We start from the raw sequence: 12,999 nt of genomic DNA, 5'->3' as shown, positions 1-12,999 counted from the left end.
CCTCACGACCTCCTTCCCCCCGGCTAAATACAGTAGTGCCAGTTAGCCCGCAAATAAAACAGGTTAATTAAGATGGGTTACATTACAAATGCTCTCAGGAGAAAGGACTCCATAGGCCTGCATTTTACAGCACCTTATGCAACCATGGAAATGGTTGGTAATGTATTATTCAGGGTTATGAAATCAGGAATTAATGACATAAAAGGTGTTCAGAATATAAATCGAAATAGGATTGTAGTAAAACTGATTTCAACAGATATATTTATAGATGTAAAGAATTTTGAGGATAAGGTTATCAAGATAAATAATTCAGACTCAGTGGAAGTTGTAAATTCAAGTTTGCAAGTGTTATTTGTATCAATAAGGAACGCACCTTTCGAGATGGACGATAACGTGATCATTGATAATGGAAAGGTAGAACGCTTAAGGCATAACAAATATGCAGTTGGACCTTTCGAAGGATTGTTTACTCAGTGGCATTCGTACGGCAAAGATGAGGGTTAGACAAAATATCCCTTCATCAATTTATATTGGTGGCTACAATTTAACCTTTATTTACAATGGACAGAGAAGAACGTGTTACAAATGTGGCTAAGAAGGCCATCTAGTGAAGGACTGCAATATAAATCTAACTGAGAGAAATTACATTTTTAGTGAGGGTGATTTTCCTGAAATACAAAGGAATGAAAAGAATTCACCCAGCGTGAACAGTAACGGAGGGGACGATGAGCATGAAGATGGAACAGAGTCGCAGAATGAGAGAGAGAGAGAGAGAGAGAGAGAGAGAGAGAGAGAGGAGAGGAGAAGCAGACGTAGGCAACGTTCATTCAGACTTACTAAGTGATGAAAGCACGAGAACGTCCACTGAGACAAGGACTGAAGGTGAACAAATGAACGAAGTGGAAACACATAATGAGAGACAAGACGATGAAGCAGCTGAAGGGTTTGTGGAAGGCCTTGTATCACTTGACGAAGGATTCATTTTTTCGACAGATGAAGCAGAAATCCAGGCTGATGAGGCAGATATTGAAAAAGAAATGGACTTTCAATTATGTCAAGTACAAAATGAAGAGGAGCCAATCGAAGAAGTGGAAAGTGAAGTTCAGGAACATGAAGCAAAAGAAGGAAGTACTGTAGAATATGACGAACATACAATAGATAGTGTTTTAAATTTTGGAAACATGAGTGACGACGGCATGTGGCAAGCTACCCATAGTGACGAACCAAGCAAGGGCATTCATCTGAGGTTGACCAAGGTTAGTGGTGTACTCTCCGAGTCAAAACATGAATGAAGATAAATCAGTGCTCGAGGAACCCTAAAGTAGCTCTGAAGATGAATGATGAAAATTTACCCTTTTATATTTGGAGCCTTCACTTACCTAAATCTAGCAACTATTAATATTAATGGTCTATGTATGGGTCATAAGCAAATTAAATTGATTGATATTATGTATTTTTTTCATTTGGATGTCATATTTGTGCAAGAACATAATGCCAAAGAAATATCGCAACTTGAGTATGTTGAAAAGCATTGCGATATAATACTAAATCCAACTTTCTTGCTGAAGGGAGGCACAGCTGTTATGCTTTTGAATAAAAAGTCAAGAGTGAAGGTTCTGAATCATGAGATGGATGTAAAGGTCAAATAATCAGTGTAAAATGTACCCATAAGGAAACAGATTTCCGATTAATAAATGTATATGCCCCTTCTGGGACAAATGTTATGCTGTATTACTTAAGAAACAATTTACGAAATGTGATCATAGGGGGAGATTGGAACAGTATAATAAGCAAGAGAGATTGTTCTAATTATGATAACTATATTAGTTCAGAGGCTCTTCAAAAGTTGAAAAATGATTAACAGCTTAGAATGTGTGGCTCCTAACAAATCGTTTGATAGAGTATACGTATATTAGGCATAATTGTAGGGCTGAGAACTAAAAGGGCCAATGTCAAAAAATAGCCGATTGTAGTTAAGACCGTCACTAAACTAGAAATTTATCTGTGTTTCAGTGCTATAATGGCCAGGCTATAAGTTTAGCAATTACACAAAAAATGCTTTCGTTTGCTGTACTTACCTGAATTTTAATAAAGGAAGCAATATTTTAAATGCGTTTTTCTGAAAACATGGTTTTATGACATTGGCCCTTCTAGTTCTCAGCCCTAGAATTATGGCCCTAGGATTGATCGTTATATATGTACGAGATCTGAGAATTAATGTAACCGAATCGGAAAATATACCACTGAGCTGGTCTGATCATAATTCTGTTAGGGTGAAGATGAAGATGGACAATGATATTAGTTTTGGCAAGGGATATTGATAATTAAATACAAATATTCTAAGACACTATAACAGTGGAAACCTTTGTTCATTTTTGGGGCCATTTGAAAGGAAAAATAGGTGATTTACAATTTAATTCTTTTTTAGATTGGTGGAATTATGCAAAAGGTCAACTTAGACTCTTTTTCGTCAGTTTCAAAAACTATTAATCAGGAGAGGTTTGGGTTACTAAATTTACTGAAAGCAGAATTAAGGAGGAATTATTGGATCCATTCTGCTAACTGCAATGGTTTTAAAAAAATAGAGGAACTTAAAGGCAGAATAAATCTGATTGAAGATGAAATATGTGAAGGGGTTAAGATAAGGGCTAGAATTGATGAAAGAAGTATGGTGAAAAACTATCCACATATTTGATAGGAAAAGAAAAGAATGTAAAAACACATTGTTAAACTGACGAAATTCTTGTGATTTTTCTTTTTAAAGTAAAGTTAGCTCTTAAGATTTTTATTTTATATTTTGATGTTTTTATTTTTATTTTACTGTCATTTATAATATATTTGTAATGAGTATTATTTTAATTTTACAGACTGATGATGCACTGAGTTTATGTGCGAAACGTTTCTCCTTGTAATAAACCATGGATTTTGTTTTTTATGGACCCTGCTGTTTACCTATAGTATATATATTATATATATATCTATATAGATATAATCTATATTCTATTATATCTATATATATATATATACGTTAATTATATTATATATATAGCTCATTTTTACTTTTGCACGATCATGAGTAACGCTGCCTTTTTTTTTAAGATCTTCTCTGAGACTAGAAACTGTTATATAAAAATTCGATTCATATCTCGCCATGTGGACAAAAATATTTTCCCATCTATCACATTTATACGGAGCTTTTATTGGACTGGAAGTTGATAAGTCAAAGTAGTAGAATTTTGAATTCTATAATAATTTTTTTATATATGTCCATAATTTGATGTGTATTAAGGTATAAGCCACTTCATTTTGGTTCCACTTATTTTGGTTATCGGATTATAATTTGATATGGTTTTCTTTCTTTCTTTCTTTTACCCCTCCCTTGTAGTCCTTGTTCCCATCATTAATCCGGATTTGAGATTCGGAACGAAGACGCTAATTGTCTCTTTCTCTCCTTCGTCTGTTCTTCGGCCCATGAAGCCTTTGTTGCTGAATCATCGGTTTTGGAAATGTCTCTTTAATGGAGTTTTGCATCTCTCTCTCTCTCTCTCTCTCTCTCTCCTCTCTCTCTCTCTCTCTCTCACACACATTTCATTGAACAATACACTATAATAATTCTGTATTTTTATGAGACCTGCAGACTCTTATAAAAGCGTTCTTCTTGATTTGAATTAGAAGACCCTTAAGTGTATTTATTTTGATAGGTCACTTCGGTAGTTCAGTAACCGACAGGAATACACGCATAGCATATATTTTTTTTCCAGTGCGGTGTAGGATTCATAGCTGTTGTTAATATTGCTATCGCAAGTTATGGTATTTGAGAAATTTCTTATGTGTTATAGTTTTAGCGGCCAAAAAGAATCCAGAACAAATCTCCAGGTAGTGCAGTATTCTACAAGAGAATAAAAAATGACCTGCTTATTTTCAGGAAAAATAAAATCGTTCACTGTATTCAAGTGCTTAACTGATCATCATCGGTACTTACATATCCCAAGTCCTCTTGACATATATAAGCAACGATAATAACCAGTTAAAGTCTTAAAGACAGTACTTGACTGGTTATCATAGTTGCTTAGAGTATATGTCAAGAGGATTTGGGATATATAAGTACCGATGATAACCAGTTAAGCATTTGAATACAGTGAAAAAATTTATTTATCCTGAAAATAAGCAGGTCATTTTTATTCTCTTGCAGAATGCTGCACTACCTGGAGATTTGTTCTGAATTCTTTTTATTTATTATTGATTTCTTATCATTAAATGTTCATGATCGAGGAAAGAGTGTCTGTTGTAGAAAAACTCCTTGCAAATCTCTTTTGCCATAATAACTTGTTAAACCACCGGAGAAAGTTATTCTTGCTTTCTGAGTGAGTCATAGTTTCCGGACATTAAGCTGGGAATACGGACGTCTCCTGATTTTAAAGATAGGGAAAAATCGTGTTATTAATATCATTTATTCATACAGTTTTAATGTATTGCGAATAATTCTTTGCAAAGAAGATCCTCCAGGTTCTTGTGGATTTTATTCTACCCTTTAATATATCCTGAATAACTAATCATTGTTATTCCTCCTTTGATTAAAGTTATGATTTTGGAAGGACTTTCCCTTCTCTTATTGTATCGATTTGTCTATAAAAAACTATATTTCTACAAATTACTTTTGCTTTTGTTTGGATTCGCGCTTCATCGCTTTGGGGTTTCTGACATTTCATTGTTCACAGTGCATAGATTAAAGTCTGTCCTTTTATTTTTTTTGTTTCGAGGAAATGTTATCGAATTTCTGCTGTTATTTTTAGTGAGGATTTCAACTTGTAGAAACCGTTTGGTTTGTTTGTTCACTGAAATCCTATTTTGTTAAATTTAATCCTCCCTTTTTCAGATAATACATTAACACGGCAGGAATCATTGAGTAAAAGAAAAAAAATTGTGAAGGTTCGTACTGGTGGTTTTTGTTGCTGTTGTTGTTGTTGAGAAGAGCATTTATAGAAATGAAGGAAAAAGATAACAGGGTATATAATTTTGCCTTACCATGAGTGCGGCCGTGTTTGGCGAAGTAGAATGGTGGCAGTTGGTTAGGTAACCTAACACATAACCTGTATCAATCTTCATTCATATTTGAGAAATAATGGCGCTAAGCCCAGTAAATGAATATCGGTTCCTATGGAGTTCCCTACTTGTTCTTGGCCGTCATCAGAATGTCTCTTGGAGAGGGAGACAGACAAACAGCAGTCTTTTATCGCGACGAACTGTTGCAAGTCAGGGAGTTGGCTGCAGTTCGTGCTGCTTGGAACACGTTGCATGAATCGACGTATTAGGAAAATTCGAAAAGAATTTTATGCAGCTACCTCCTGGCATAAAAATGATGGTGATCGCAGATTCTTTAACTGGACGACAAGAAGGAGATGAGAATGGCCATGTGTGGGTATGCTAAATAGCAAAGAGGAGGCACAGACTTCATGTTTAAAAGAATAAGTCTTATGCAGCTTCGAGTTCTACAAAGCTCCAGATAAAGAATCTGGGATGTTGAGTGGAATACTTGCTTTCATATCGTGAGTTTTCGAAAACACCGTTTCTATTTCCCTTTATTGTTAATTTTTGGTAAGGGTTACTTAATTTTCTTCTTCGCCTAGCGCTTATGGATGTTTTAGTACCATTTTGATGAGTTGCTTATGTATGCCGAGTAACTGAATCTCGCTGGAAGCGTGTAAAAACCAAATGAGCTTGTGAGCCGCCTCAACTGACTCAAATACCGTTTTGCGCAAACTGTGTATACTTAAGCCGTTAGAAGATTGACAGCTCAATTATTGTAGATTTGCTGTATTATTCATTTTGACCGGCATTTCATCTTGAGTTCTTTTATAAGAAGTCCTTGTAATGGGTCCGTCAGTCAATGCGCCATTATGTCAGATTATGATGTCAGACAACTCTTTTATCTGTTTTAATAATCATGGCAGTGGTGCTGCTGTTGGTGTTATGGTCGTTCCAACGTTTGTTTCTTTCTTACTGATGTCTTTCCTCGTTGTTTAGTTTTACAGTTTTTTATTTTTGTATTTTTCCATCGTAGGTTGATATATGATTACCTTGATATATATCCACCGATTTTCGCTATGAATGTTCGTGCTCTAAATAAAGCGCTTAAACTTTGAACAGTTTACTGTGCATTTCAGGGCCGTGTCGAATTGATTTTCGTCGATAAAATCTTACCAAAGCATCGGATATGGATCGTATTCGGGATATAGCTATTTCAAGACACCGCCCAATTGGCATAAATATGCAGTGATGTCTAATGTTGATAATGAAGGCACTTATTTGAGTAAATGAAAGAAATGTAAAGGGAAACTTAGCTAAATAAACAGTGCTTGTAGATAGAGGCAGGTAGAACGTCATTAATGAAGGCCTCCCACTTATTGGTGCTGCAGTATGACGTACTTAACAAGACACCCTGCCCATAGGGCCCTATATACTTTAGGAATGAAGACTCAGATGTTGGAAGTAGTAGTAACAATATTATATGGAATTCGTATAATGTTTGACTAACTCAAAATCCAAAGTAAAGTACAACAAGGGAATGGGCATCAAATGAGAATATTCATATTGTAATACAGTTCCATGTGTGTGTATGTATAAGGAGGTCAGTAGAATAGGTATGTTGTTAAAAATAGTCGTTGCAGCTAGTCAGTGAGGTAGTTTATCAGTCAAGAAAATATGGCCATTGTTTATTCTTGGTCTGAAAAGTTAGAAATGCCTTGATGTAAACAAAATATTTGTATATCTCTTTTTTCTTATATATACTCGTCATTCGAGAATTACCCCTTATAGGTCACCTTTGTCCCTTTTGTCTAAATCGTTTGGTGCTTGTGTATCGCCTTGTTAACCACTTCCCCGGTAATTTTTTTAGCATACGTCACATGAAATTCTTTTCTTTATTTCATACTGCAAAAACACACAACACGAAAACAGTCTTGAGGCCACGAGGACAATTTACTAGGCTTGCCATAGGTGAAGCAGCCATCACGTATAACTTGGGTTTGACCTATGAATGATCGGCTGCCCTCGCCATATCGTCTCTAAATAATCGTATTTTCATTTCAATATGATTGTGTTTCACCAATTCCAAAGGTTTTGTATAGCTGGTTGTGAAAGGGTAAATAGAAATTGTTATAATTTCAATGTATTCCTATAGTCAACGTAAAATTGTACAAATACTAAAATTGCCATATGTGGATGTACCAGACTCCTTTGCTATAATATTGTCATATGAATATACACCAAATTCTTATTCATTACCAGTGGTATCACCAGTGGAAACCATAGTATTGTCATCATACTCAATAATGATTTGTCTAGCCTTTCCTTTAATACTTATTGTACAAGAGGGTTAAATATTTATGTTTCCACGATCATTATCATACTACTGGGAACCCTTGTATTACGTCTGAACTACTGGGAACCCTTGTATTACGTCTGATGTCATAGTTTACGTCACAACTAGCCTCTCTTTGGGTGCTTACTAAGTTTAGCTAAGTTCCCTTTAAATTTCTTTGATTTACACTGATAAGTGCCTTAGTTTTCAACATTATACATCATTGCATATTTTTGCCAGTTAGGCCGTGGCTTCAAATAGCTATTAGATATCCCATGCTTTGGTGAGATTTTATTGAGTAAAATCAAGTAGACACGGCCCTGAAATGCACAGTAGGCATATAATTGTTCTACACAAATACAGGAGACCGAGCACGCCTCATAGATAGTACGTATACACATATGTACAACCATATCATACACATACATACATACATACATACATACATATATATATATATATATATATATATATATATATATATATATATATATATATATATATTGATGCTGAGATTAAAACTATTTATGATATTCCCTCGAAACTTAAATACCCAAGGAAAAGAACCAGAAGCACATTGTATTTAACTAATGACAAACTTGAATTTAGTAAACATAACATTCTCAAATTACCCTATGATGAAAGGTTTATAGAAATTCCTGGAATTTTAAACCTTTTCAACATAAATGTTGTTTCCAGTAATAATAATGTTGCGAGTTTAGTAATAAAATATTATCCTAAAGATGTTTTTGGCTGTATATATGAAATACCTTGTATAAAAAATGTGATAAATTATATTACGAACAAACTGGAAAATCACTTTCACAACGAATCCAACAGCACCATTATTCAGTGAGAACTTATCAAATATCGAATCCATCGTTCACATGTATGAGAGATTTAGATCATCCTATTAACTGGAGTCAGGCAAGGTCCTTAATGCCGTGTAGCGACACAGTTAAAAGGAATATCATTGAATCTTGTTTCATCAAATCAAATATGGAAATATTCTAAATTTAAGTCTTGGTTTGTTTAAACTCGATGCCTTCATAATTTAAAAAGTTGTAGGTAAATGTAAGCAGCAAAATTAATATAATCAGTTTTGGGACTTTGTATGACTAAGCTTCCGTTTCTCTTATGGTTAAGTCTGTTTTAGATTGTGACCGTGTGATCTCCGATTATCCTGGATTATCGCTTTGATTTTTAACTTTTCGACAATTAACCATCTGGTATCCAAAGTGCAATTAAATCAAGAAATTGGGCGATCATTATGGACCTTATGCTCTGTTCACTTTCACAGAGTTTTTTTTTTTTTTCAATGAAGTAGCACCTGTAGCTAGTCGGCTGTGGTGTGTTCTAGCTAAAGGCAAGGGGCTAGCAGCCTCATCTCAGAGTACTTATTGAAAAGCAGAAAGGTACACTTACTGACCCACTTCTTTTCAGAGCAAGAAGCATTTTGTGCGTGTGTGTCTGTACGTCCTTGTTGAAGATGCTGTGCAGAAAAGTTTATCTTGTAAGTTTGTGTGCTGAGCTGTGTACTATGAGTAGGCCTATGATATATTTATTGACGGATCAGAGTCTGTTTATTGATCGAAAATCATTGTTTACTTGACAGGAGGTGTGGCACCCTTCAGCGCGTGGTGGAGGCCGAGGAGGAGGAGGAGGAGGGGGAGGAGGATGGGGGATCATGGGGGGTGGAGGATGGGCAGTTCCTCACGCGAGAATATCTTCGGGAATATCACTACAACTCGCGTTACCCCTCCTCCTGCTGCTGCTGCTGCTTATTGTTCCGTTTCCCTCTGCTGCCGCTACTGCTCCTCAGTCGCAAGGTGAGTCTCCCCCGACCACCGTCGATGACGAAGTCGAAACGCTCCTCCGGCTGGAAAGGCTCGACGAAAAGGTAATTGACAGCGTAGTCCAGATGGAGTTTGGGAAAGTCCTGGGAGGAGGAGGAGGAGGAGACCAAGGTGGAGATGGAGAAGGAGATCGAGAACTACTGGAAACAGATGCTGGTAGTCAGTCTGGCGAAAGACGAGAGTCGGAAGTAGAAAAAGAAGAATCGGTGGACGAGTCCTTGGGAGACAATCGGAAAGAGAGCAAAAGATCTGGTGAGAGAAGGCGGGAGAAAGGAGGAAACAGAAAAGCCGGAAGTAAAAGTGACCGAAGAAAAGGGGCGAAAGAAAGAGACAAGGCTGGACATAAAAAGAAGGGAGGAGGAGAAGAGGCTTGGGAAGGGGGAGCCGATTTACTCAGCGCTAAAGAGGATAAATCAAAAAAAGCTGAGAGTGCAGAAGGGGCATCCCGAGGGGAAGGGCTGGGGGAGAAGGAGGAGGAGGTCGAGGAGGAGGAGGAGGAGGCTGCTGCTGTACGGCCTCCAACAAATCGCACGGACCGCGGGCATTTCAGGGTTGGCAATGAAACAATGATTACCTACACGGAGGACGTGCAGGAAGATTCGCCCCTGTACCTCGATCTGGTGGATTTCCTGCCCCCGACCACCACTGAAGCTCCTGAGACCCACAGTCCGCAAGGTAAGGCCTCAAAAGCAAAAGTCCCTCCTCTGTCGCCAACATCATTTTCCCCCCAAAGTGATTTCGTAGACCTAGTTGGAAACTAACAATTTCAGTTTGTCAGCCATAGGTTAACATCTCTTTGCTTGTGTCTGATCTCGTAAAATTAGTGAAGTCTAACCTACTGCTTTATTTTCGTACTTCATTTATTTCTATAACAAAGGCATTTCGACCCAAAGTTCTCTCTCTCTCTTTCTCTCTCCCCCTCTCTGTCTCCTCCCAGAGAGAGAGAGAGAGAGAGAGAGAGAGAGAGAGAGAGAGAGAGAGAGAGAGAGAGAGAGAGAGAGAGAGTTTCGAAGATAGTATCAAAATTGACTTTGGCGAGAAAACAGCTCACTTAAAGGAAAGAAGTATATTATATACTACAATCGGACTTGGGTGTGTTGGCCGAATGGACTATTGCTTTTGTGATCTAACTGATCAATAACTTCATTTCCACTTTCGTCATCTCTTTTTCTATAGAGGAGGGGCTCTATCACTCGTAACCTGTCTAGATTTGGTAAGTAAAAGTTAACATCGGTATTTCGTAGTTTTGTTATTAACAGTTCAGTTGGAAGTCAAGGTTAGTTGTGCATGTTTGCCTGACTGCAACGTGTTAGCTGATCATCCGTCATGTAACGATGATGTGGCATGAGGCTAAACTTACTTGCAGTGTTTTTTTTTCATGCTTCTGTAACAACTTGCTTGAGATGCATGCATGCGAGTTATGCGCTCACTTAACTGGAATTAATGCGCAAAATCCCCGTACCTTATGTACCGCTTCTCTTGGTGAACTTTAAGCTGCCGTGATAGTTTTGTGTTGCATGCTTAAAAATAGTCCTTTACTTCATGATTGTGTTCCGTGTTTGATGGTCTCTTGGTTTAGAATTCGCCACGGGCACATTATTGTAAACGAGTTGTAGCTACTACTAGATAATTTGAGAATGCCATTGCAAAGATGATGTGTCTTATGATGCTAAGTACTTAGATTTGCTTGCACAGTATATCATATGCTTAGGTATTAGCGCAAAAGTACCTAGACAGAAGTGTTGGCTAATGGTTCGGGCGACTTCTAATAATGATAATAACTTTGGGTGGAGTGTTGCCCAGCTACCTCGGCCAAAATATCTTCTAAAGTGATGCAACTTCTTATTGATGAATGACGTAAAAGGTTCCTTGATTTTAAAATTTCATGGTTCACTCTTATCAGAAGAGTGATGCAACATTGTTAGCTGCAGGGGCTGTTCATGTATTGACTGTTCATGTATTGACTTTTCATGTATATATTGACTTTTTATGTATTGATCGAAAAGGCGGCGAGACTTGCCAGACAAGTGGATGGAAGGTAGAAGGTACTCTATTCTTTTTCAAATAAATGTAAAAAAGTTGTTTAAAGTATCATGAAAATGTACATAGACACAAATACAAGCGGAAAGGTCATACGTAACGTTAAAGGTTTGACCGTAACTTGTGTAACATACGAGATAGGGACTATGTATATTTGGCATGCATAATCTGCCGGTGATGTCGATGTGCAGACAGAGTAGCTCAAGTTCAAGATCAGCTAGAAGTCAAAGGCTGACAGGAATACCACCTTGGCCATAAGTTTTGAACTTTGTGAGGCAGAGACTTCGTATTTAGCCTGTATAATAAGTACATGTGGAGTGTGAGGTCGAAGGCCAAGAAGAATTAGTTTTGTGCACATGATATATATATATATATATATATATATATATATATATATATATATATATATAGTGTTGTGTGTGTGTGTGTGTTGTGTGTGGGTGATGGGTGTGGTTGTGTGTGTATTATTCCATATGAACACTGCAGTTGCCTTCATGGAAGATTTTTAATTATATATATATATATATATATATATATATATATATATATATATATATATATATCTATATATAAAAATAATCTATATGTATATAAATGGATGGATGTATATATGTATGTATGTATGTATGTATGTATGTAGTATGTATGAGTAGTATGTATGTATGTATGTATGTGTGTGTGTGTTTGTGCCACATGCACTTTTACGTGCATTGAGCTATTTCAACTAAATTTGGTATACATATAAATTAGCATTAGGGAAAGAATACTGTGGTAGAATATCACTGGCACCAAAGGGGGACAGCTGTGGGGAGGGGGTTGGGAAAGGGGTGAAAATAAAAATAACTGTAAACGACAGATATCAGTGTTTAATCCATAGCTATTGAGGTCACTGAGATTAATAATGACACTCCTGATGCCCTTCAAATCCAAGTTCAGCCCCAGTAGTGGGGTTGGTGAAATGGGGGGACATAAAAATGACTGAAAATGACTAATATCAGTGTCTAATCCATAGTTTTCGAGGTCGCTGAGATGAATAGTGACACTCCCGAACCCCTTCAAGTCCAAGTTCAGCTCCTAATAGGGAGGGGGGTGTGAAAAGGAATGGGAAGGGGGTGGCATGTATAATTAACTGAAAATAAGAAGTATTAGTGTCTAACCCATAGTTTTCGAGGCCGCTGGGATGAATAGTAACGGTCCTGATGTCCTTTAAGTCCTTGTTCAGCCCTGATAGGGATTGAGAAGGGGTGGGAGTGGGGCGTAAAAAAACCGGAAATGACAAATATTAGTGTCTAATCCGTAGTTTTCAAGGTCGCTGAGAATAATAGTGAGACTTCTGACACCCTTTAAGTCCAAGTTTATCCCCGATAGGAAGCGGGGTGAGAAGGGAGTGGGAAGTGGATGACATATGAAAATAACAGAAAATGACAGCTATTAGTGTCTAATCCATTGTTTTTGAGGTTCCTGAGGTGAACAGTGACACTCCCAGTGGCACTCAAGTCCAACTTCAGCCCCAATAGGAATGGGCGATGACTAACTTTATTGACTATCTTACAAAGTTGCTAGACTACTCTGAGAGCTCTTCACATTTCCACTGTAATTTTCTTGCTATCAGTTAAACCCTTTCAAGGATGGTTGCAGAGATTGAGTTCCTGATTTCCTTAGACTTCAGGTTTTAAATCCCTAATCTCAGAGCAGACTCATCTCTCGTGATACTCAAGGTTTAGGAACAGAGGCAATAAATTC

General features: G+C 37.2%; 1 protein-coding gene across 1 annotated transcript in view; it reads left to right on the top strand.

The window, feature by feature from the left end:
- LOC135214728 (uncharacterized) overlaps positions 1-12,999 on the top strand; it is a 768,750-nt gene that overhangs the window by 250,603 nt on the left and 505,148 nt on the right. Inside the window, exon 2 of the mRNA XM_064249066.1 lies at positions 8,976-9,891. Within this exon, the coding sequence (XP_064105136.1) occupies positions 8,976-9,891 (916 nt within the window). The remainder of the gene's footprint in view (positions 1-8,975; positions 9,892-12,999) is intronic.

This window comes from Macrobrachium nipponense, chromosome 46 (assembly GCF_015104395.2).
Source record: "Macrobrachium nipponense isolate FS-2020 chromosome 46, ASM1510439v2, whole genome shotgun sequence".
NCBI lineage: Eukaryota > Metazoa > Arthropoda > Malacostraca > Decapoda > Palaemonidae > Macrobrachium > Macrobrachium nipponense.
This window is presented reverse-complemented; position numbering and strand designations above follow the sequence as displayed.